Here is a 22406-nt window from a genome sequence, read left to right as displayed (position 1 = left end):
TGATGGTACTGAAAACAGATTTTTTATTAGAAAATGCCAAGAAACAGATTTCAACAACCAGCGAAAACAAGAATACTCATCCTGGTCTTTCTTTACATCTCTACGTTAAGGTAGTGATCTGAAACAGGTACACTGAAATCCATTTAAAGCACCGTTGTTTACGTCCAGAGTGTTTTTCTTTTAATTAGAGATCCATGATTATGAGATGAGTAATCAAATTACTGAGGTGATTCAAGATTTTCCAAAAACTCTTCTTATTGTGCTAATATACTTAAAATCTGAAATATACATCTTGTAGACAGTATCATGCCCATTCCTCTATCACTGTACACAGTCTTCATAAAATAAAATAACTCAGGAGCCTCTGTAAACAACAGACGAGGAGATACTGGTCAGGAAAAGCATGCTCGAGTCGGAATGATAAAAACATGTTAAAGAGGACTACAACCCTCACATTTAAAACCATTTTTTGCCACTAAAAACCAAATATAATTGCATTATTTTTTGTACATGAAAACAAAACACCTCGTTTGTTGAGGGGATGAAAGGCACAGGGGAATTAATGAGGTGAATTTTCCGAGCTGAAGGAGGCATGGTAAATCTGCAACACCTAAGGTTGTGTTTACGATCCTAAACCCTAAAATCTCTAATTTATATCCCTGCGTTTCCCAGTCAAATAAAGTGTACTGGATCAGAGCGTTTCATCGTGATAGTGGTGTGTTGTAGTACAACAAAGTTAAAATGGTAAAGGCAAATACTTCATAGGAAAAATCACTTCAAACGTGAGGACATATACCGGACATATTTATGGAGTGAAATAATACCAAAAAAACATGACATCTTTTCCGGACAGTTTTGTTTGCAAAAATCCAAGAAAATCGATTTCTATTTTTGTATTAGAGGGGCAAATTCTAAAGCTTGTGCCATGTTAAATAATGCCATCGGTCACATTTGCACGTGGATTCTAGGAGATATGGTGAGTTCAGGCTTATTAGGGTTTCTTCAGCTGTAAAAACACTAACAAAATCAGGAATTCTTAGAAACAGCAGCTTTAGACGGTAGTGTGGAGGGTGTGACGGCAACATTTTCTAAAAACTCCAGCCGTCTGTAAGGTTCCTGCTGACTCATCCGGAGAGTGTTGTCGTAGTCCTGTTTCCTGATTGGCTGCTGTCAGAGTCCGGGGAAGGTGTCGATCTGCACCGTGTCCTGAAAGGTCGACCCTCGGCTGCTGTAAGAGATGCGGACCTTCATCTTCAGGTTCACCTGCGGCACGAGGAAGGAGTTATCAGCTTGATTAGTACCGTGGCCGACAGGCACAAACACGCTTCTACACTTCTATTCGGAGAAACGCGCTGCATTTACAAAAACATTGGAAATATAAATATATAATCCCCATGTGTGCATGACCTTTCTCCCCCTGTTTCCATTGTGTTTTGATCTTCTTGCAGCATTTTGTAATTGCAGCTTTTTTTCTATGCAGCGCTTTAGGTAAACCCTTTGCATGTTTCGTCAAGTTGGTGAAGATGTTTTTTCATTTGCATGTGTTCTGGCACATTTGCGGTTTTTTATTTTAAACTGCCGACGATTTCTCCTGATGGAAATGTTTTTGGCTGTTGTGATGCTTTTGCAACCACTGTAGTTTAGTGTAGCTAAAGCGACAAAAGTACTGTAACAATATTAATGACTGCTAAATGGCACATTCACTTGGCTAAGATGTGTTGTTCTTGCCAAATATAACAACAGGTTTGTGGGACTTAAGTGAACATTTGGAAATAAGTTGTAAATATGTGATCTAATGTTCAGATTATTTTCTCCCTTGTTGACAAATACATATGTTCCGTTACAATTGTATCCGTCCCGATAACTTAAAGGGATAAAACATGATTTTTTGATTTACTAAAAGTTATTAAATTATAAAAAAGAGTAGTTAATGCGACAATCGTCTAAGCTAAAATACCTTAATGTACCAGGTTAGCTATAAAATTAGCTATTCATTACTATGCTACATTCCAAATCAAATACTTTTTTTTTTAACCGGACACTTTGAACTTTGACCCTCTTGTTCATAAATGCTGGCATGCATACTTTAAAATATGACCAATGCAGTAGGTGATCCTGGTATTTGAGAGCTTACTGCGCTGATATATTATGCATTAGGACAACTTTAATTATTTCTGGCATACTGAACAGTATAGTTCTATGGGCATTAACACATGGGCTGTTTTCACATGTAAATGAGCTAGCTACCAGCGAGTGACTTATTGTTGGCAATATGATATTGGATTTGTGCTTAGACTAACACACCTGTCGATACATCTCCGATCCTGAACATCTGTATCGATACAGCTTGATCACACTTCTGAATGAGCTGACTCTTATTGACAAACATGAGTCACCATTTTGTGTTTGTATGTGTGTAGGCCTGTCGCGATAATCGATAAATTGACTTATCGTACGATAAATAAAAATGGACTCGATAACTTTTCTGAGCTCGATAAATTGCCGTTTACATAAAGATGTGACCAGCATTTTAGCCTGGAGCGCTGTGGCTGCCAGGCGCGCTGTGAGGGGCGGGGCTGACACACAGCCAGGTAAGGACACTCCGCGTTCACGTGCAGCAGCGTAGCAGCCAAATTAATAATATAGCGACAAGCGGGAGACAACGTGTGACTTACTCGCGGGGAATTTAAAGTGAAATGGAATTGGTTACAAAACCTAACTACACATCTCGATTCTCCGGTGTGGCAGTATTTTGGATTCAAACCAAATCAACGAGGCGAACCTACGGACTTGAATGAGCCGGGCGGTGTGTCGCATTGGTTTAAAAAAGGTAGCGACAAAAGCAGGCAATACCACGCATTTTAAACCACCTAAAGCACAACCACCCCATTCCGTTTTTCCAGCTGGGAGCAAACACGGCAGCTGGAGATGGAGAGCCCCCGCCCGACAATGCAAACATGTTGGTGTTCCTTGCTCGAAAACTTAGAAAAACAGATTGGATATGGCCTGTTGAGGCATCTGGGTCTTTGACAGTGGACTGTACACTTGACTGTTGTTTTAAGGAGTTTTTTTTGCTTGTGAGATAGTGTGTGCTCATATTTATTTATTTATATATATATATGAGAGAGAGAGCTCTGTTTTCCAGCCTGACTATTTAATTTATTGTTTTGGTTGTGTGTGATTTAATTAATTTATTATAATTTAATTAATTGGTTTTATTTATTATATATATTTTAATATTATTTCACATTTCATTTGCAATGTTGAATGTTCAATAAAAAGTTATGTTTGAAAGGATGTACTTGAAATATTATTATATATTATCATTATGTCTAAAATGGTCTTAAAACGGTGCCAACAATATTATCGTTTATCGCAATAATTTCCAGAAAAATTTATCGTCCAACACAATAAATTATCGTGACAGGCCTATATGTGTGTCCTACCCACCTTGTTTTGGTAGTTGAGGACGACCATCTGGGTCACCTTAGCTGCGCCTCGTGCAGGAAGAGAGTCCCCGCTGGGAGCATTCATGTTTAACTTGACACTCTGGAAGGCGGGGAGAGAGGGGGGATCAGATTGCTTTGAAGTTTAAAGCACCAAAACACAGGCATGCTGGGGGGGAACATAACAGGAGCTAAAAACCTACAACATGCAAGCAACAACGTATATGTTTATATGACACAGCATTTTAAAATAGAGTGGTGCAGGTATGAGTCATAAAACCAGGGGATGAGTCAGCATTTGATCACTTCCGGATCCAAAGATGGCGGTTGCTAACAAGTGAGTAAATGATACTACTAAATGTCATAAAAGTGTTTTCCAAAGATCAAACTTTCTGCAATATCTTGAAACCCAATGGAGAGATGCCATTGCCATTTGTCAAGGAAGTCCTTGTGTTGCTACTTTCCAGGTATTCCTACAAAAAGACATCATCACTGCACCACTCTGTAATAATGAGAACAGATCATTTTTTATCTGGGATGTGAAACAGACCTTGGGCACTGCAGCCTGCAGGGTGAAGCTGCTGATGTCTGAGTCGGTGGAGTTGGAGGCTGTTAGCATGACTGTCATGGCGGTGTCTGACTGCTTCTCACAACTCAGTGTCAGCGCCACACCGTTTTTATCGTACACCGGCACTAAGGGAGCTATGGAAACACATATCAGGAAAAAATGTTTTGTTTAAAACAAAAAGTGAGCAAAACTTGACAAACTAGAATGACTGCCTTGTGGTTGTATGCCTCCACCAAACAGTCAAGTCACAGTTTACATCCATGTCTGTCCAAAATGTCATCACAACACGTTTTGTGAGGTCAAAGTGACCCTTGACCAACACGGGGTGATCTTATCACACTTGACTCATCCGGAATATTTTGGAAGAAAGTCAAGAGAGACCTTTTTTTACAAATAAGTCTAAATTCCAAGCAGAAGTTTTAATATTACAAGAAAAACTTTACAACACGTGATACGAAGCAAACAAGGTGGCCACACAAAACTGGAAAAGATTTAGAGAGATACTTTGGTCTTGATTCTAAACTAAACTCGAGTAAGTGTCGGAATTTTCACAGAGGTTGGAATTTCCACCAGGAGGTTAGGGCTCCACCAGGCTGTTTTAGGAGACACTGCCCAATTGTTAACCAGTTTTTCATGTTTCAGCAACGCCAGTTCGCCCGAAAACTTGTTAAACTCTCGCACAAACTAATTGCTTGGCCAGCAGCAATAACCTGAAAGCTGCATACATTAGAGGCAATTAATTAATTGATATTGGTAGAAAAAAGCATATGCCAAAATGATAGCAACAAGAACCCTTCCCATTCAAACATTATGGTAAATAATTATAATGCCTTATGTTTGCGGAGTTTAATATAATGTATGAAAGCCTTCTCAATAACAATTTTTCAGTTTGTATGCTCTAAATCTTGTTACTGGCTTTGGTGGCTATGCTTACTTCATTTATTTAATATGAGAGAAACTTTACATTATACGATCCTTTATTTACAGCGATATGTTGCCAAACAGGTTCAATTAGAACTGAAATAAATATGACTTTATGTTGAAATATGGATCAGGAGATGTACTTGTGAGACACTGAATGACTGCTTTGTTGAACTGCTAACCCAACGAGCCCAAGCCTGTAATTCGAATGGATGTAATTTCAGTGGGAAAAAGAGAGGGGGGGAGGGGTCCCACCTGGTGTGAGGGGTTCAGGCTCTAGGTCCCCCAGCAGATCCAGCAGGTTCCCCCCTGCAGTGCTGGGGGTGTTGGTGAGCAGGCCGAGGGCCGTGGAGGGACTGGGCAGCAGGGTCTCCTCAGAGCCCCCGAGCAGGCCCAGCAGGTCACACACCTAAGGGGAACAGCCCGTTAGTCACCTGAACACATCACTCTGCATATTCAAAGCAGACACTTCCAAAGGACAGTAAGGCTGTGTGGAGGTATTTGAATGCATCAGTATCTGACCATAAAACAAATATAGATTGAAGAAGAAGATAGATGAAAAGCATGTTGGGAATTTGGGATGATTATTTTATAACAGGCCCTGTTATGCTTTTGTGCTTTACCCTATCCTGTAGTGCAGGGGTCGGCAACCCCTGGCACGCGTGCCAGCATTGGCACGCGGCACCGTAACCAGTGGCACACTAGGAATAAGTGGAATAAGTGTGCAAAATATTTAAATTAATTTTCGGATCCTGAACGCGAGACCGCCGCCAGAGCTCGTCTCCCCGTTACCTGCAGAAGGAAGCCATGCACGCAACGCAGCCCCGCTCTCTTTATCTCCAGTTGACTTTCTGCCGCTTTCCTCCGTGGTGCAGTGCTGATCGTTTCACCACGGAGGAAAGCACTTCACTAATTGCAGTACCCATAAGGAGCTGTACAAATGACGCAGTTTTTGCGTGGCTGTGTTTATTTAGTTGAAAGCCCAGTGGCGATCTGCTCATCTCTCATCGAAATAATATGCTACAAAGGGGCGGACTGGCCATCTGTGTGTTGAACTTTCCTGTCGGCTCCCAGACCGTAGTCGAGGAGGGCAGAAGCAACAAGCTTCAGGTTCAATAACCCACTTTAGCTTAAATGACTGGAGAGAGGCGAGCTCTTCTTGGGAGGACGTTGCATTTATTTAGCTGTTCTTCTGTTTCACAAAATACATCACAGACCTCTGTTTTTCTGCTTTCCCGTTTCACTTCCAGAAACATACACACGTTCCCTCACTGTCGCTCTACCATTCACAAACACACATGCACAAGCCACACCCCTCTCTCTCTCTCTTAAAGGGACAGCGATCTCATCTCACTCTGCATGACCCTAATATCATAACTTGTGTGTTCTGGAGAATCACAGAACGGACGATCGTCCTTATTATTATGCCGTGTAAACCAATTATTTAAATGTGTTTGTTAAATTCGGCATCATGTAAGTTGCGCTGACAGGTCCACACACTGCTTCCCCGCAGCGAGGCTCCCCCGCCCTCCTGCTGATAGTTGACGAGCGTCAAGCTCCTCAACCCCCCCCACCCCGTTGATAATTATCGATCGTTGGCACGCTGATAACATTTTTTTTTTTTAAATGGCACTTCATATCAAAAAGGTTGCCGACCCCTGCTGTAGTGTGTATAATCAGTTGTTGTGAATGTCAATTGTCTGCAAAAGCTTAAATCCCTGTGTTCCCTCCAGAGGGAGTTTCTCTCCCACCCACAGATATGTTCGCAAACTTAAAATGTTGTCTTTAACACGGTCTGTATTTTTCAGAAATCTTTCGATCACACAAGCTGAAAAGATCCCTAGAGTCTAAATCTACGAATACTATAATATATCAATTATCATCATCCTAACTTGTATCTGCCACCGTGCACTAATACAGTGGTAAACTCAATTAATAGACAATAAAATAAAGAAAAATACTGTCATCGTTTGAATGATGTTCTAGATTCAAATGTCAGGGTTATAAATGAGTCTTCAAACTATTCCTTTATAGCCAATCACATAATACAGGAGTAAGATTATGTAACACTCAAATATTTAGAACAAGCCCATCACATACAGATATACAGTATATCAGGTTATTTAAATGGTCAAGAACCAGTTCCCTAAGTTTAAAGTCTCCACTAAAGCCTTCACACCGTTCATATTGTTCCCCAATATTAAAGTCTGGAAAGTTATCAATGACATCTTAAAAATGAATAGGTCTTCCAACGAAAAGGGGTCGGATAAAGAGTGTTTTTCATATAGAAATGCCTCTGTGTGGGCGTGTTTCACCTGGTTAGCAGGTTGTGGGAGCAGCTTGGGCTCCGTTGGCTTTTTGGACGCCTGGTTCTCCTTGACCTCCCCCATGGACTCTCCGTTGGTATGACCCGGAGAGTTCTTCTCAATAACAGGCATCCTCTCCAGCACCGCCGCCCTGCAGAGAGAGAGGACGACTCAGCACTTCATGACTAGGAAAAAACGGTTTGCTTCTGATACAATTTGTAAATATCCACAATATAGCAGACATTTTGTATATTGAATCAGGAAACTCTTCATCGTGTAGTTGCTTACCTCATGTGGTCATATTTTTTGAACAGAGCGTTGTATTCAACCGCCCTCTGCTGGAGCTCCACGTCTATACAGCTGCCGTAGATGCTGACCACGCTTCGGATGCGACTGGCAGGGGGGGGGGGGGTGAAGAGAAGTTAGTAAGACTAGTGAAAAATAACTTCTAGTATTCTTAAATCAGCAGTATTTCCTAAACAATCCCTACAAATTGTTAGACCCTTGCGATCATCTGTATTATTATGTTTTCATAAATATTATTTCTATTTATTTATTTTTTACATAAACTAAACATTAACATGAAACAACTCTGCTGGGGGAAATCTTTTATTTTATAAACTGGTATTAAAAACAACCAGAAGCCCCATGTCAACATTTCTAATACTCTTTTTTATGTGAAAAGTTTTTTAAAAAAAAATATTTCTACTGGGATTTTCTACGTATTAGTCTCTCTTTTAACTCCAGAATGCAGCATTAAGCCTTCTCTGTTGCAATGTTGTAGCACTCAAACACAGGCTTAGTTTTCGGGAATGTCAGTGTGTAAAGGGGTTTTGTTACTTGACAAAGTAACCATTGACCGACATACTTTCCTGACCATGCAAATACTAATCTGCATAGTTTATATGCCAAATAAAGAAATGTGATTCCGCCTTTAGCCACAGTGCCCTGTTGCTGTGCTCTAAAAATATCTAGGCTCTGTTTGCTGTGAGAAGAGTTTCTTACTCCACGTTGTCAGTGATGCGTGTGCTCAGTTTCATGGTGGCGGTGAGAGCAAATCCTCTGGTTGCCGGGGACGACATGTGGGACTGCAGAACCGTTTCCAAGGCGTCCAGGACGTCATCCTCAGTGACCTGATGGGGAGAGGAGGCAGTACAGGGTCTGATGACTGACACTTAGGCCTCGGCCCCACGAGGACGCATACGGCTAAACGCATAGGATTAACGCAAACGCAATCGCAAAACAGCTTCCGTCCACACGCAATATTCACCGGTTAGTGTCTGTCCACACAAGACAGCTCCGTTTAGCTCCAACCGCTGGAGAAGCTGCAGTACATATGCAGGAGCCTCTATGTGGCGCTGTAACTTCCTCCACAAAGCAGCGAAGAAGCATGGTTGTCATGGTTGCCCTTCTGTTTATTCTCCGCGGTGGGGGCCGAGGGAACCGGGCAGAGTTTTTCGCCTGTCAACGTTTGTTAAAGTTTAAATCTTCCGGACAAAATTATGAAAGTGCCAGTCAAAGGTCTTATTTGTTATTTATTGAGCTTTAACACGAATGAATAACGACTCTATATATTATAATAATATAATACATGGAGCCTCTCTTTTTCCTCCCTCTCTTCGGACAGCGTCAGTGTCTGTCTCAAGCAGCAGCTGATCCAGTAATGAGTGACCCGACAGTAAAAAATAAAAGGTAGTTTGAGAGGTAATTAAAATAGCTAAGGGCGATGATCTGACTTGAAGTGTGTGTTTTGCTCCGTTCACCGCTGCATGACAGCGGGAGGAGCTGCAGGTGAGCAGAGCTGCGTGTCTCCGTCCTGTCAGATTAGACTTCGCTCGCGTTTATGTCCATATCGAGAGAAAGATAAATAATCTGAATTCAGTTTGCAGTTTACTTTGACGCAGGGGTGAGCAGCAGAGGTGGGGGGAGGCGGGGCTATTGCGTCATCATTATCAGAAAATGATCGTATCTGGCGCACACACGGAGTCGTCGGACCCCCCAGAGCGTTGCGTATGCCGTTCTATCCACCTTGAGACCCGTTATCGTTTCCGTAGTTGTTTACTCTCATATTCGGTCGTCCTTGTGTGGCCGAACGGTCTATATGACACTAAACAGTAACGCAAACGACCTTTTTCGTCCTCGTGGGGCCGAGGCCTTAGATATGGCACGTTCTGATCTCTAGCATTTATTGAGCTGATAATCCAATACATTAACTGAATAATTTAAAAAGAAAATACATAGTTTTGAGCACTAACAGTACCTGAGAATTCATTAAAAATGCTTTCTTTGAACTTAAGCATTGGGTTCTGTACAATTATTTTATATATTAGTTCCTGCAGACTGCTTTAGTGCGTTCCTCACACATATTCTTAATGTAAACAGTGCTTTTTGACGTTCAGGGAGTATGAAGTTGGCCAGCTGTCACAGTTGGCAGAGTTAGTATGTTTCATAGTTGCAAGTGTTTTGTAAGTATATTTCAAATGTATTGGTTTGCTAGGTTAACTAGCTAGCTGACAGCACATTTGGTGTAAGGAATCATGCAATCACATTGTTAAAAGAAGCCTATAAAACGTTTATTTGAAGTCTCCAGTGACAGTGATGACTCTTTATTCACAGAACATCAACAAGCACTCCGGTCCCAGTTATGTTCGTCACTTTTTGTTGTGTTTTGAGACTTACAGTAATCGCAGCACATGGTGAAGATGTTTCTTCATTTGCTTGTGTTTTGGCACATTTGTGTTTTTATATTAGCATCGTTTTTAAAACTGCACCTGTCGGCCACAGTAGTGACAGGAACAGAAAATATAAAACCTTTAAAGATCTAGAAATAGGTTGAATCCCTACTGATAATATTCTTTCAGTGTTGGTGCTGCATGTACCTGCACAGGCTCAGTCTCCTGACACTCTCCTCTCAGCAGCAGGTCTCCGTACTCTCCTATACACCAGCACGCCACCTGCACCAGGGATTGCTACACACACACAAATGTTACACTCACACAACTGCGTACCCACATTACACCCACACTCAGGTCTAATCTTAGACCTGAGACATTAACCACTTCTCCCTGAATACGCTGGAAGTTAATGTGCTGGATGATGGGAGACTGCGCCACACTGCAGATGAGAACAGGGCTTCTTATCATCTGACTTCCAAAAATAAACCTGGTAGCGTCACATTTTTTAAATGAAAGCAAAGCTGTTCTCACTGCCACAGAAACACACCAGTCACAGCCTTTTCTTTTCTCTTTAAAATTTTCTTTCACTTTTTAATTTATCTGAAAAGCCATAAAACTTGATTTGATTCCAACATTACATTTTGTCTGTCTGTTTTGTTTTATTTTTGCTTTCTTCTACTTGAAATGTAATAGTTTTCCTAAGATCAATATAATTTTACGACCGCTGTATTTGTCTGCCTGTATTGTCTGTGTTTTATCCGTAGTAACATTGTTCATGCTGCCCTTCTTGGCCAGGTCGCTCTTGAAAAAGAGATTTTAATCTCAATGAGACTTTTTACCTGGTTAAATAAAGGATATATATATATACATACAGCTGTGATAAGTCACATACAATTAGAACTCTTCATGAAACCACATAGTTTCTATCATATCACACACTATAAAAGGTTTGTATTTTAATGTATAAATAAACACCAGGGAAATGCGTGTTAACCTGACTGTTAACCCCAGGGGCAATGTAAGCAAAAACTGACCTGGATTGGGTCCGATTGGGTTAGGGCAGAGAATCAAAGCTCTATTTGAATCATATCTTATGTTATTGTTTGATAAAGAATCAACATGGAGCAACCCAGGGACACATGTTATAGATGTTGACGACTAGGATCACTTTGAGTACACACACACACACACACACACACACACACACACACACACACACACACACACACACACACACACACACACACACACACACACACACACACACACACACACACACACACACACACACACACACACACACACACACACACACACACACACACACACACACACACACACACACACACACACACACACACACACACACACACACACACACACACACACACACACACACACACACACACCGTGGAGATGTCAAGGAGCAGAGCCCGGTAGAGCTTGTGGACGGTGTAGCAGTGCAGCTCTGATGCGTTGGTGATGAGCTGGATTAAGTTGGGCACAGTTTCATCTCTCACGTCCCCCCCTGCCTGGCAGAGTGGAAATCAGAGTAAAAACACACTCACACACAAACTCCATTAGACAGACAGCTGGCACAAGTATTTGGGTCACCCTACATCTCCTCCCAGACACAATGACCTCACATGGGAGAGGCTTCAATCACAGTTCATGGACATTTACCGATATAAAATTGAGCATTTTTTAAACGTTACCCTTCCTGCACGCTCCATCGTTTGGAGAATAAAGGCTAAGGTAAGCGTAAGCTAATCATGTGGATTGCATTTATTCCCTTTCCCAGCACAAAATAAAAAGTAGGAATGGAACAAATAAAGAGGCTAGTCAGGGATGTTCAGGAAGTCGGGCCGAATGTGTGAAAGTTTGCACAAAGACCTCAAACTTTTAGTTTGGAAAAATGTAAATGAAGTATCTTAATGCACACAAAGCTTTCACACATGTGGCCTCTACGGTAGCCGACAGGTGCAAACACGCTGGACTGTCAAAATTGATCCAAATGTAAAAACACAAATGTGCCAAAACGCTTGCAAATGAAAAAACATCTTCAACAAATTCACAACACATGAGCAGTATTTAGAAAATATTGACCAATTTAACAAAACATGCGCAGCGTTTACTAAAATCGCTGCAAATAAAAAAAACGCTGCAAGAAGCTCAAAACACAATGGAAACCAGGAGACACTAATAAGGAGAAGTTGTTGACGTTCGGTGATTAGAACATTGGCAAAAGTTTCATAATTGTAAGTGTTTTCTCAGTATACTGGAAATGACGAGGTTAGCTACGTTAGCTAGCTAGCTTACAGTGGATCTGCAATAATATGGGAAGGAATCATGCGATCACTTTGTTAAAATAAGCCAATACATTTTTTTAGTTAAGTTCCCATTGACAGTTGGCCAACTTTATAATCGAACGCCAACAAGCACTCCAGTCCCAGCTGTCTGCATCACTTCTTAGTATCCCCGTTTCTATTGTGCTTTGAGTTTCCTGCAGAGTTCTCTCATTTTGTTTTTATGCAGCGCTTTTAGTAAACTATGCTTATGATTCGCCAAGTTGGTGAATGTTCTCTAAATGCTGCCCATGTGTTGTGAAGTTGCTTGTGTTTTGGCACATTTGTGTTTTTTAGTTTGCATTGTTTTTAAAATGACAACACGTTTATCCTAATGGAAATGTTTTTGGCCGTTTTAACGCATATGCATGTGTCGGCCCCCTGTAGGCCCCTGGTATCTGAGCACATTAATAATGACAACTTAAAAACAGGTGTAAAGTGAGGACCCCATGTGAGAGGCAGCAGGTGGAGGCTCAGTGTGTAGTTACCGTGGTGAGGACATGCAGGATGGTGTCAATGTGCCAGCGCTGGGAGGGGGCATACCTGACAGAGACAGAGACACACACATTCAGTGGTGCAGTGGAGTCACACACAAACACATATCCATCTGCAAGTCCATACACAAGTGCGTGTACAATAAAAAAATAGAAGACGATTGATTGCCACTTAAAGAGACTGGGGTGTCATTTAGAGTGGAGACAGACACAGATTGATACATGAAGCCACACACATATAAAGGACTTTCTGAAACAGCCTTCAAAATTTAAAAACGTCACAATAAATGTATTGACATGCACACGAATGTGTGCTTACATGCAATAATAATAATAATAAAGAATAATAATAAAGAATAAATAATAAAATAATAAAAATCAGCAATACGGTGTAAATCAGACAAGATTATATTAAACAAGGGATACAATTCATATATTGAGCACCATATCCTCAGATTAATGAAATGTTTTTTCACCAATGATTTGCCTCCTTTAAAATACAAAAAAACAAAACCAGGATGTCAAATAATTTGTTGTCGTTAGTTTATAAGAAGTTGATGTTGCAAAACAATGTAAAAAATAAGGAAGCACCTACACTTCAAAAATGGAAACGCTAATCAAATATTACTTAAACATAATAATAATAATAATAATAATAATAATAACAATCAAGACATTAAACGTATTTAACATGTTGAAATATTAAACGTAGGGTATTCACAGCCTTACTCATTAGTACAATTCAAATGAAATGTCTATATTTTAAAAAACAGTCTGTAATAGAATCATGTCTATGCACATGTCACTCACCTCTCTGCAGCGTTGAATATGCCACTGGCAGCATGAGACTTGAGCTCTTGGGGGCAGGAGGAGAGGAAGATGAGCAGCTCCTTCATCATGGAGCGGACGTTGGTTGCCGACACCAGTGCCAGGGAGAGCTCCAACGCACGGCTGGAGAATTGGCCAGGAAAGGGTTAATGTCAGTAAATATGTAGTATTGGCCCTTTCATCTGAAAATGCGATTCCGGTGCCGTTTCTCTTTATAATATAATATTAAAAATACGGATCATTGTGTTGATGCGGCTGAGTTCAGTGTTCTAAACTGACCAGACAGAAGGTGCATGTTCACATATGAAAGGAAATATCCCCAAACATAAAATAGGGATAACACAGTAGAGGTTTGCTACATTTGGAAAGATTGATTTCTACTTAAAAATGAACTGATCTCTAAGTATATAATATATTTGAAAACAAGAGATAATGAATTCATGATTGATGACTCTTAAAATAAACATTAAAAGGTGACGTTGGTAAAGCTTGACTGACAAGTTTGCTGATCATTTGAAGAACAGCTGTGCCTGACAGGCAGAGGAGAGGGCAAAGTTACCGCTTGACGGAAGCATCCTGGTCCTTCAGGCAGTCCACGATGGTTCCCCGGTGGCGCTGCACTGCATTGTGGTCCGTCCCAACAATCTTTTGAAGAGAGGTCATGGCAATGTACCTGAATACAAAAAAAGAAACAGACAAAAATGAAGTTGTCTTTATTTTTCTCATACTGCCTGTTCTGCAGCACCTCTTTTCGCCCTCTGTCTGAAACCAGTCTGCTCTGATTGGTTAGCTTAGAGATGTCCCGCCCATTGGCCTATTACCTACAATGTGTTGGAGCGATAGCCAACAAAAGCGCGAGTGCTACACAGTTATTATGTTACAGGTAAATAAAGGAGTCCAATGGAGGTGTTTCAGGCAGTGTGAGTGTGTGGGAGAGAAGCTCCCTTTGCAGGGAACTCTGCAATCTTTGAACCTATACAACAAACTACATGAAAGGGGAAACCCCGAAAAGCAGAATAAGGCCCCTTTAAGATAATCTGAGTAGTTGATTATGCTTTTATTTTGAAGGCAGCATTGAGCACTAGGTGATTTATTTATTCAGTGGAAGACAGGTTGAGGTGGGATTGGGCACAGGACACTGACAGGCATGTGTTTTCTTTATCAGGGCAAGTCACAGGACAAGAGAAGAGGTTCTTCAATAAACTGCACAAACTATATTCTTGCCTGGACACTGGATTTATCCATGCATGACATTCGCTACCTGGTGCCTCAGCGGAAGTCTGAGTTTGTTTTCTGTATTTGTTTGATATTGGTTTAGTTGCTACAGAATAAAAAACTAAAAATATAACCATCAGCTCACAATAAGATTAATTCACAGCTCTGTAAAAACATTACTCTCTCAACCTGTAAGATAAATAATTCATCATTCCAATTAAAATGTCTTATGGACTGCTTAAGTATTAATGTATGCAATGACTGGCGAGATGTTATCTCTCCAGGGAAGAAGGAAAAGCAGCCCTATTACTGTCAAACAGCCAGAGAGAGATTCAAGAGCGCTGCAGGTAAAAAGCAGACCACACAACCCCTATGGAAACAAACTTTAAAAAAATAGCAGCGAAAAACCAGCCCGGAGGAACCATTTAACAGGTCTCCACACTGCCTGATGACAAATGACACGGCCCCGTAATTGAGAGATCAGCATTAACAGCCAGACAGTGACCTTCTGGTGTTGCTCTAGAGGAGCGGCTCCCGGGAAAGTGATTAGTGAGCTCGGACTGATAACAGCCTGTCGGGGGAGTTTCTTTCTCCGGATGCCAGGGGTTTGCCGTTGGCCTTGTGGAATGAAAAAGCTCAAAATGACCCTGAGAGGAGGAAAAAGAGAAAGAACTGTGGGAGGAACGGAAAAGAAACAAACACTAACCGAATGTTTCTGTCGTTGTTCAGGAGAAATCTTCCCAGAATGTTCACAGCCAGAACCTGGGGAATAAGTCACCATTTCTTAATTAATAAGGTGACAACATTAATTATGTATTAAGGTGTCACACAGTGAGAGGTGCTGCCAGTCTCACCCTGAGGCCACTTTCTGACTTGATGTCCAGCACGGTGAGAACAGTTTCATACAGCACAGCATTGCCCACAGTCTTAGTGCTGTCAGTGTTGGTCGCCACCTGCACGGAAAGTCAAACATTACTCATGCGACACATTTTAATTGGTGTGTTTTCTTTAATTGTTTTTGGGGAAAAAAAGCTTTATTTCTGCCACCAGTTGCCATAGAAATATTTACATTTTCTGTTTTATCACCCAGTTTGGGAAAAGAGCAACATACTCTGGCACACAGGAAGTGGTGTGCTGTACATGTTCCAGTTTGCCTGGAATAAAACAAACTGGGTGACTCAGCGTGAGCAGTGACACCCATGATGGCTGAAAATAGAGAGGAGGGACACCTACAGAAACTTGATTACCAGAGAACATAATGTTCAAAGAGAACACTTTTTTATTTTGAGCTAGAAAGAAAGAACTCAGAGAATGAGTATTATTATTTGTGAAGGAGAAAATTGAACCTGAGCCAGTAGGTCGTTCATGGCGTCACTGGCTCCTTCGTTGTTGTGACCGAGGATCCTCAGCAGCCTCAAGATGCGGACCTGAGGACGGAACAGATGGAATAAAAGTTATTTTGGAGCACAGAATAAGCAAAAATAGGAGGACGGATTATAGGGTGATACATCTGTAAGTGTGAGTGAGAAAAAAAGATACTGAAAGAAGGAACAACCTGAACATTCAATAATATAAAATCTGTTGATTGTCTGGAAAATTAAGAACAGTAATGAGATCTCACACACACACACACACACACACACACACACACACACACACACACACACACACACACACACACACACACACACACACACACACACACACACACACACACACACACACACACACACACACACACACACACACACACACACACACACACACACACACACACACACACACACACACACACACACACACACACACACACACACACACACACACACACACACACACACACACACACACACACACTTTTATTTAATTATTATTATGGTAACCCATTATTTGCATTGATCTAATTTTGTCATTTTTAATTGTGTTGTTATTATGTTGGCTATGTAGATACAGCTAAATGAAAATGGAAAAACTGTTGACCAAAATGTCCTGCCAGTAAAGCATCTATTGACCTTAATTAAAAAGGATAAATAAAGTGATATGATACTGTAATATGATCCACTGAGTCCACACTGACCTGTAGAAAGGGATCGCTGATTCCTGCCACATCATGTTCTGGAGAATAACCCGAAAGCACCAGACCTTTCATGATCTGAACCAGATCTGGCACCGTCTGAAAACACACCACAAACATTACAGCAGTTAGACATGTACGCACCCATGTATGTATGTAAGTAAGTAAGTAAGTAATGAGTAAGTAAGTAAGTTAGTGAGTAAATAAGTAAGTATGGAAGTAAGTTAGTTAGTCAATAAGTAAGTAAGTAGGTAAGTAGTTTAATAAGTGAATAAGTAAATAAGTACTGTATGTAAGTAAGTCAATAAGTAAGTAAGTAGGTAGGTAGTTTAATAAGTGAATAAGTAAATAAGTACTGTATGTAAGTAAGTCAATAAGTAAGTAAGTAGGTAAGTAGGTTAGACAGTAAATAAGTAAATATGTAATTCAGTTATTAAGTAAGTAAGTATGCAGCAGGGGAAAGGTATTAAGTACATTTTCTCATGTTTTGTATGCAAGTAAGAATCTAAAGGTGACCTATCATGCAAAGTGCACTTTTGTACGTCTTTTATACATGAATATGTGTCCTCGGTGTTCCAGGGAACTCACCAAGTGTCAGAAAATACAACCCTCTCTATTTTCCTCCATACCCAAATCTCTTAAAAAGGGGCTGCAACGGATCTGATACAGACTGATCCAGATTTGAACACTGGCGCTACGGCTTTTGGGCTAACTCCACCAATCAGGAGGAGACAGCCACGGACATTGCCGCTTGAAAGCGCTGGAGACGCTGGAGTACATATGCCAGGCCTGTAGATGGTGCTGTTCTCACAGAATCAGCCCATGCAAAGACAGTGTTAAATTGAGCAAAATGAGGAATGGCTGAAATGCACGATCTGTTTGGTATTTTGAAAAATAAAAAGTATAAATATGCCTTATATAGGTATGGTCCTACACTATATTATTCAAATATAGCATGATAGGTCCACTTTAAGTTACCTATACTTTATTTAAGTACTTCTAATCCACTACAATTTGGTATGTATGTATGTATGTATGTATGTATGTATGTATGTATGTATGTATGTATGTATGTATGTATGTATGTATGTATGTATGTATGTATGTATGTATGTATGTATGTATGTATGTATGTATGTGTGTGTGTGTGTGTGTGTGTGTGTGTGTGTGTGTGTGTGTGTGTATGGATGGATGGATAGATGGATGGATGGATGGGTGGCTGGATGAATGGATGGATGGATGGCTGGGTGGGTGTATGGGTGGATGGATGGATGGATGGATGGCTGGATGGATGGCTGGATGGATGGGTGGATGAATGGGTGGATGGATGGATGGATGGATGGATGGATGGATGGCTGGCTGGGTGGGTGTATGGGTGGATGGATGGATGTATGGATGGATGTATGGATGGATGAATGGATGGATGGATGGATGGATGGATGGATGGATGGATGGATGGATGGATGGATGGATGGATGGGTGGATGGATGGATGTATGGGTGGATGGATGGATGGATGTATGGGTGGATGGATGTATGGGTGGATGGATGGATGGATGTATGGGTGGATGGATGGATGGGTGGATGGATGGATGGATGGATGGATGGGTGTATGGGTGGATGGATGGATGGATGGCTGTATGTATGGGTGGATGTATGTATGTATGTATGTATGTATGGCTGGATGAATGGATGGATGAATGGACACATACCTTTCTGAAGCGCTCCAGTGTTTCTGGGTTCCGTTCACACAGCTCAATGATGAGCACCACAGCCCCATGCAGCACACCTGGAGATAAAGGGGGTAAGCATTGAAAATAGTTTGAAACAGCACCTGTGAGAATCCCTTACAGTTATGAGTTATTGAGGTCTACTAACCGTGGTTCTTTTCAGTGAGGAGGGAGCGAGCGGCGGGCGCAAAAAGCTCCCCGAGTTCATGGACCTTCCTCACAATGTGAACAGCACACAGAGCAGCCTGGAAGAAGAGCGGAGCGAGTCATCAGGACAGTTAGATCACCACTACACTGAGCAGATGGATGGTGGTTGATAGTTTAAGTGCTGAAGGAGGATGGACATCTATGTAACTGTTTTAAAAAGCCACAATTAGGCTTATAAATTGTAATTCATTACACGTATATGGTAAGATTTAACTATGCAAAAATGTATCAGTAAAAAGGGGGGAGAACGTACCTTCTTCTTGATGTAGGAGTTGGAGGCTCGTAGCAGTCTGTCGATCTCTGGAGCCAGATCTCTGCACATCTCGGCTGAACCCATACAGGCCAGCGTGCACAGAGCCAGGGACTGCACGTACTGGTTACTGTGAGAGAGGTCACTGGAGAACACACATATGGGGAATTAATAAATGTGTGTGTGAAAATGTTAAGCATTTTACTGAAATCTAACAAGAAAACAGATAATCTTTTGACTTGCTCTGATTCTCTTTTCTGAGTTACTATGTATACATGGAAGTGTAGTGTCGTCAATTATGACAGTTACCTATCGTCAAACTAAATATTATGATGTCCTTAACCAAATAATGAGAATACCAGTCATTGATCTTTTGCCAGTGCTGTACCAGAAGTTAACATAAAACACATAAAACTTAGTACCATGCCATTTTATCCCCACCATTTAGCACTTCAAATCCCGATATGATCTGGACAGTATAACAGCTACCTAAACAGCTATGCATTATAAACAGCTTTATATACATTGTAAGATATTTATTAACGAGTTCTCCAACTAATTATTAAGCATTTTGTACTCCTATATCAATGTTGTATTTAAGATGGATTGTAAAAACATTTATAAAAAATTGATGGCGCACAACAACAGATAGCGTCTTTTTCAATTCCACGCCTTCTATTCCATAGCCAAAACGTGGTGCCTACATTACCCTCAATGAAACCTGAACTGCCAATAGTTTGGTTGGAGATTAAGGTGTGTTAGGATTGTAGCGGCTAATGTATCTTCAAGTTTAAAGCCTTTAGCAGAGATGAGGAGACAACAAAGGTCTTGTAAATGTACTTCTTACCAACTCCACTCCCCAAGACTTTCTTAATTTTAAAAGTTGTGATCTTCAGACCCAACAGATAATCAATTGACATCACTTGATGCAACTTAACATATACAGTGGTACTCCCAAAAACCTGTAAACATTGGTGTAAAATTGCCCTTTGGCTGTTTATGTTAAATACAGTGGTTTTACTAATATTTTTTATTACGATCTCAGATTTCAAGTTCAAGTAGTTGTTCTTACTTTTTGATGGAGTTGGTGATGAGCAAACTGGCATCCTGCTTCTCATCCAGCAGCATCATGGCTCCAAGATATCCCACACGCTTCTCACTGTATCGAGGGCTGGCTATCATCCGAACACACTCCATCTAGACGGGAAAACCACAACTCCTTTTAATGTGAGGTGACATGAGATACTGTACTCACACTGCTGATGCCCCGAGGGAAACAAACAGCTCTTTGCCCTCTCTGAGTGGACGTCAGATTGAGAGCTGCAGCCTTGATGGAACTGAAAAGGTTTCAGTGGTTTAAGATGCTGCAGAGTAGACTTTGCTTGAGGGAATTAACCACGATTCAAAGCATTGTAATGAGACGGAATGTCAAACGAGAGCCAGAAGAACTAGTTTCCCCAGCAGAGACTTACTAATATTATCTTAACTTTATGCATTTAGCTTACTATTCCACAAGTTGCTGTCATTTCTTTATGTTTTTAGAGCTTTGTCATGCAATAACAAATGTTTGCCAAGCACACAGATCATGTCTATGTGGAACCAGTTTAAACACATAGTGGTTGGACATTGGGACCAGGCCCCTATCTTACACGAGAACAAATCTGCGATGAATTGAGCCCGGATCATCCAGCAGCATGATGGTTTCTCACCCCTGCTAAACCCCTTAACCCAAGCTAACCCATGAAAGGAATTAGCACAATCCCCCCTCACCTGACCAAAGTGAGCAGGGTAGCCTAGCATGTGCACGTAGAGCAGCTTGGCCAGGTTGTGCGATCGCCCCCCATTGTCTGCCTGTCTGAACTGTGCCCGGATGGCTGCACACTCCCTCTGGATGACACCTCGCTCCTCACACTGCGTCCTGGCTGACCTGATGGCCCGGATCATCTCCTGTAGGGGTACTGAAGGAGACATGGCTGTGTGTGTGTGTGTGTGTGTGTGTGTGTGTGTGTGTGTGTGTGTGTGTGTGTGTGTGTGTGTGTGTGTGTGTGTGTGTGTGTGTGTGTGTGTGTGTGTGTGTGTGTGTGTGTGTGTGTGTGTGTGTGTGTGTGTGTGTGTGTGCATGGGGTGTCATGGATTTTTTAAATGACAGAAAAGTAACAGAGCAGAGTTATACTACGATTATTAGCATCATTTCACTTCCTGTTACTGAAAAATCCCACCTGTGTGTGTAACGTTAGGTTAATGACGTAAAGCTGTTACTACACCATAATAAAGGAATCATTAAAAGAGCTAAGGTGTCACTAAAACACAAAGCCAAAGAGTAAATATTGCAAAAACAGTTCAAACTACTTCAACTACGTCTGGTAAGCTGAATGCTCTTCCTGGTGACATATTGGCATAGCGTTATTTACTCATAGACATGGCTAAACTTGTCAATAACCTACCTCCATCTTCATAATTTACGTTGTAAAAAAACATTTAGGTATCAAATAGATTCAAGTTAGCATGACACTCCCCCAGTCGATGATGCAGGTCAGTGAAACGAGGCAGTGGCTAGCCAAGTGACCGAGCAGAGCTAACCTTCAGATGCTGTCAAGCTTGCTCAGTGAGAGAGCTACAGCGCTAGCTAACTTAGCATGGAGGTGTGTTTATGTGAATGGTTTAAGCTACAGAATAAATACCTACCTCTACTCTGTGCAGAGTCCCCAGTATTTGAAAAGTAAAGCGGTTCAACCGAACCCCCTCCAATAGACGAATGCAGTCAGATGGCTGGAAACCCAAATACTGTGGATCCATGTAGTGTCAATGGATGAGAGTATAATCACAAGACTTCCTGTCACACCTTTCAAAATAAAATACGCATTTTAAATTCACAGGAAGGTATTTTTTATTAGGCCTTATATTATAACATTTGTAGTGTACATAACAGGAATAGCCCGGGTGAAACTAATAACATTAATTATGGTATATAGACGGTGTACACGCAAGTTACAGGGCATTAATTTTCATAGCTGCCTCACCAGCTTAATGGACATTTATTGGAAAAGAGATAGGACTTTAAATTGAGGTCACATTTTGCCACCTGATAAATGTCTGTCTGAGAAATGTCTGGCTTGATATCAAAAGCAAACCAACTATGTATTGTTTTGTAATTTCCCTTTAAAATATCCAAACACTGCTTTTATATCATTTCTGGGAGAATAATAGGCCTTTTTCCCAGCAGACATTTTCAATTGTGATGCATGAGTACAAAAAGCACAGACTGTTACATTAACGAGGGATATGCAGAGCCCTCGTTAGTGTTATTAATTGCTGTGCTTTGCCTGTTGTGACAGGTCTGCAGGGAAC

The 22406-nt window shown here is 41.1% G+C and overlaps 1 protein-coding gene across 2 annotated transcripts; it reads right to left on the bottom strand.

The window, feature by feature from the left end:
* On the bottom strand, positions 1 to 21901 carry ap1g2 (adaptor related protein complex 1 subunit gamma 2). 2 transcript variants are annotated; one of them, XM_079649166.1, is made up of 22 exons: positions 21744 to 21901; positions 20829 to 21031; positions 20131 to 20255; positions 19062 to 19203; positions 18750 to 18846; positions 18584 to 18660; positions 16876 to 16971; positions 16145 to 16225; positions 15653 to 15751; positions 15505 to 15560; positions 14143 to 14256; positions 13566 to 13706; positions 12750 to 12804; positions 11326 to 11448; positions 10121 to 10210; positions 8247 to 8374; positions 7530 to 7634; positions 7251 to 7392; positions 5191 to 5344; positions 3997 to 4148; positions 3451 to 3549; positions 1 to 1263 (listed from the first exon to the last, which is right to left on the bottom strand). In XM_079649166.1, the coding sequence occupies exons 2-22, from the start codon at positions 21027 to 21029 to the stop codon at positions 1171 to 1173; spliced, it is 2370 nt and encodes a 789-aa protein (XP_079505292.1). In that variant the 5' UTR covers positions 21030 to 21031; positions 21744 to 21901; the 3' UTR covers positions 1 to 1170. The 2 variants fall into 2 exon arrangements, with proteins under 2 accessions (XP_079505292.1, XP_079505291.1); XM_079649165.1 differs by lacking the exon at positions 21744 to 21901 and adding an exon at positions 21503 to 21737.
* Positions 21902 to 22406: the final 505 nt, after the last annotated feature.

The sequence above is a fragment of the Notothenia rossii genome, assembly GCF_949606895.1.
Source record: "Notothenia rossii genome assembly, chromosome: 9".
NCBI classification, from domain to species: domain Eukaryota; kingdom Metazoa; phylum Chordata; class Actinopteri; order Perciformes; family Nototheniidae; genus Notothenia; species Notothenia rossii.
This window is presented reverse-complemented; position numbering and strand designations above follow the sequence as displayed.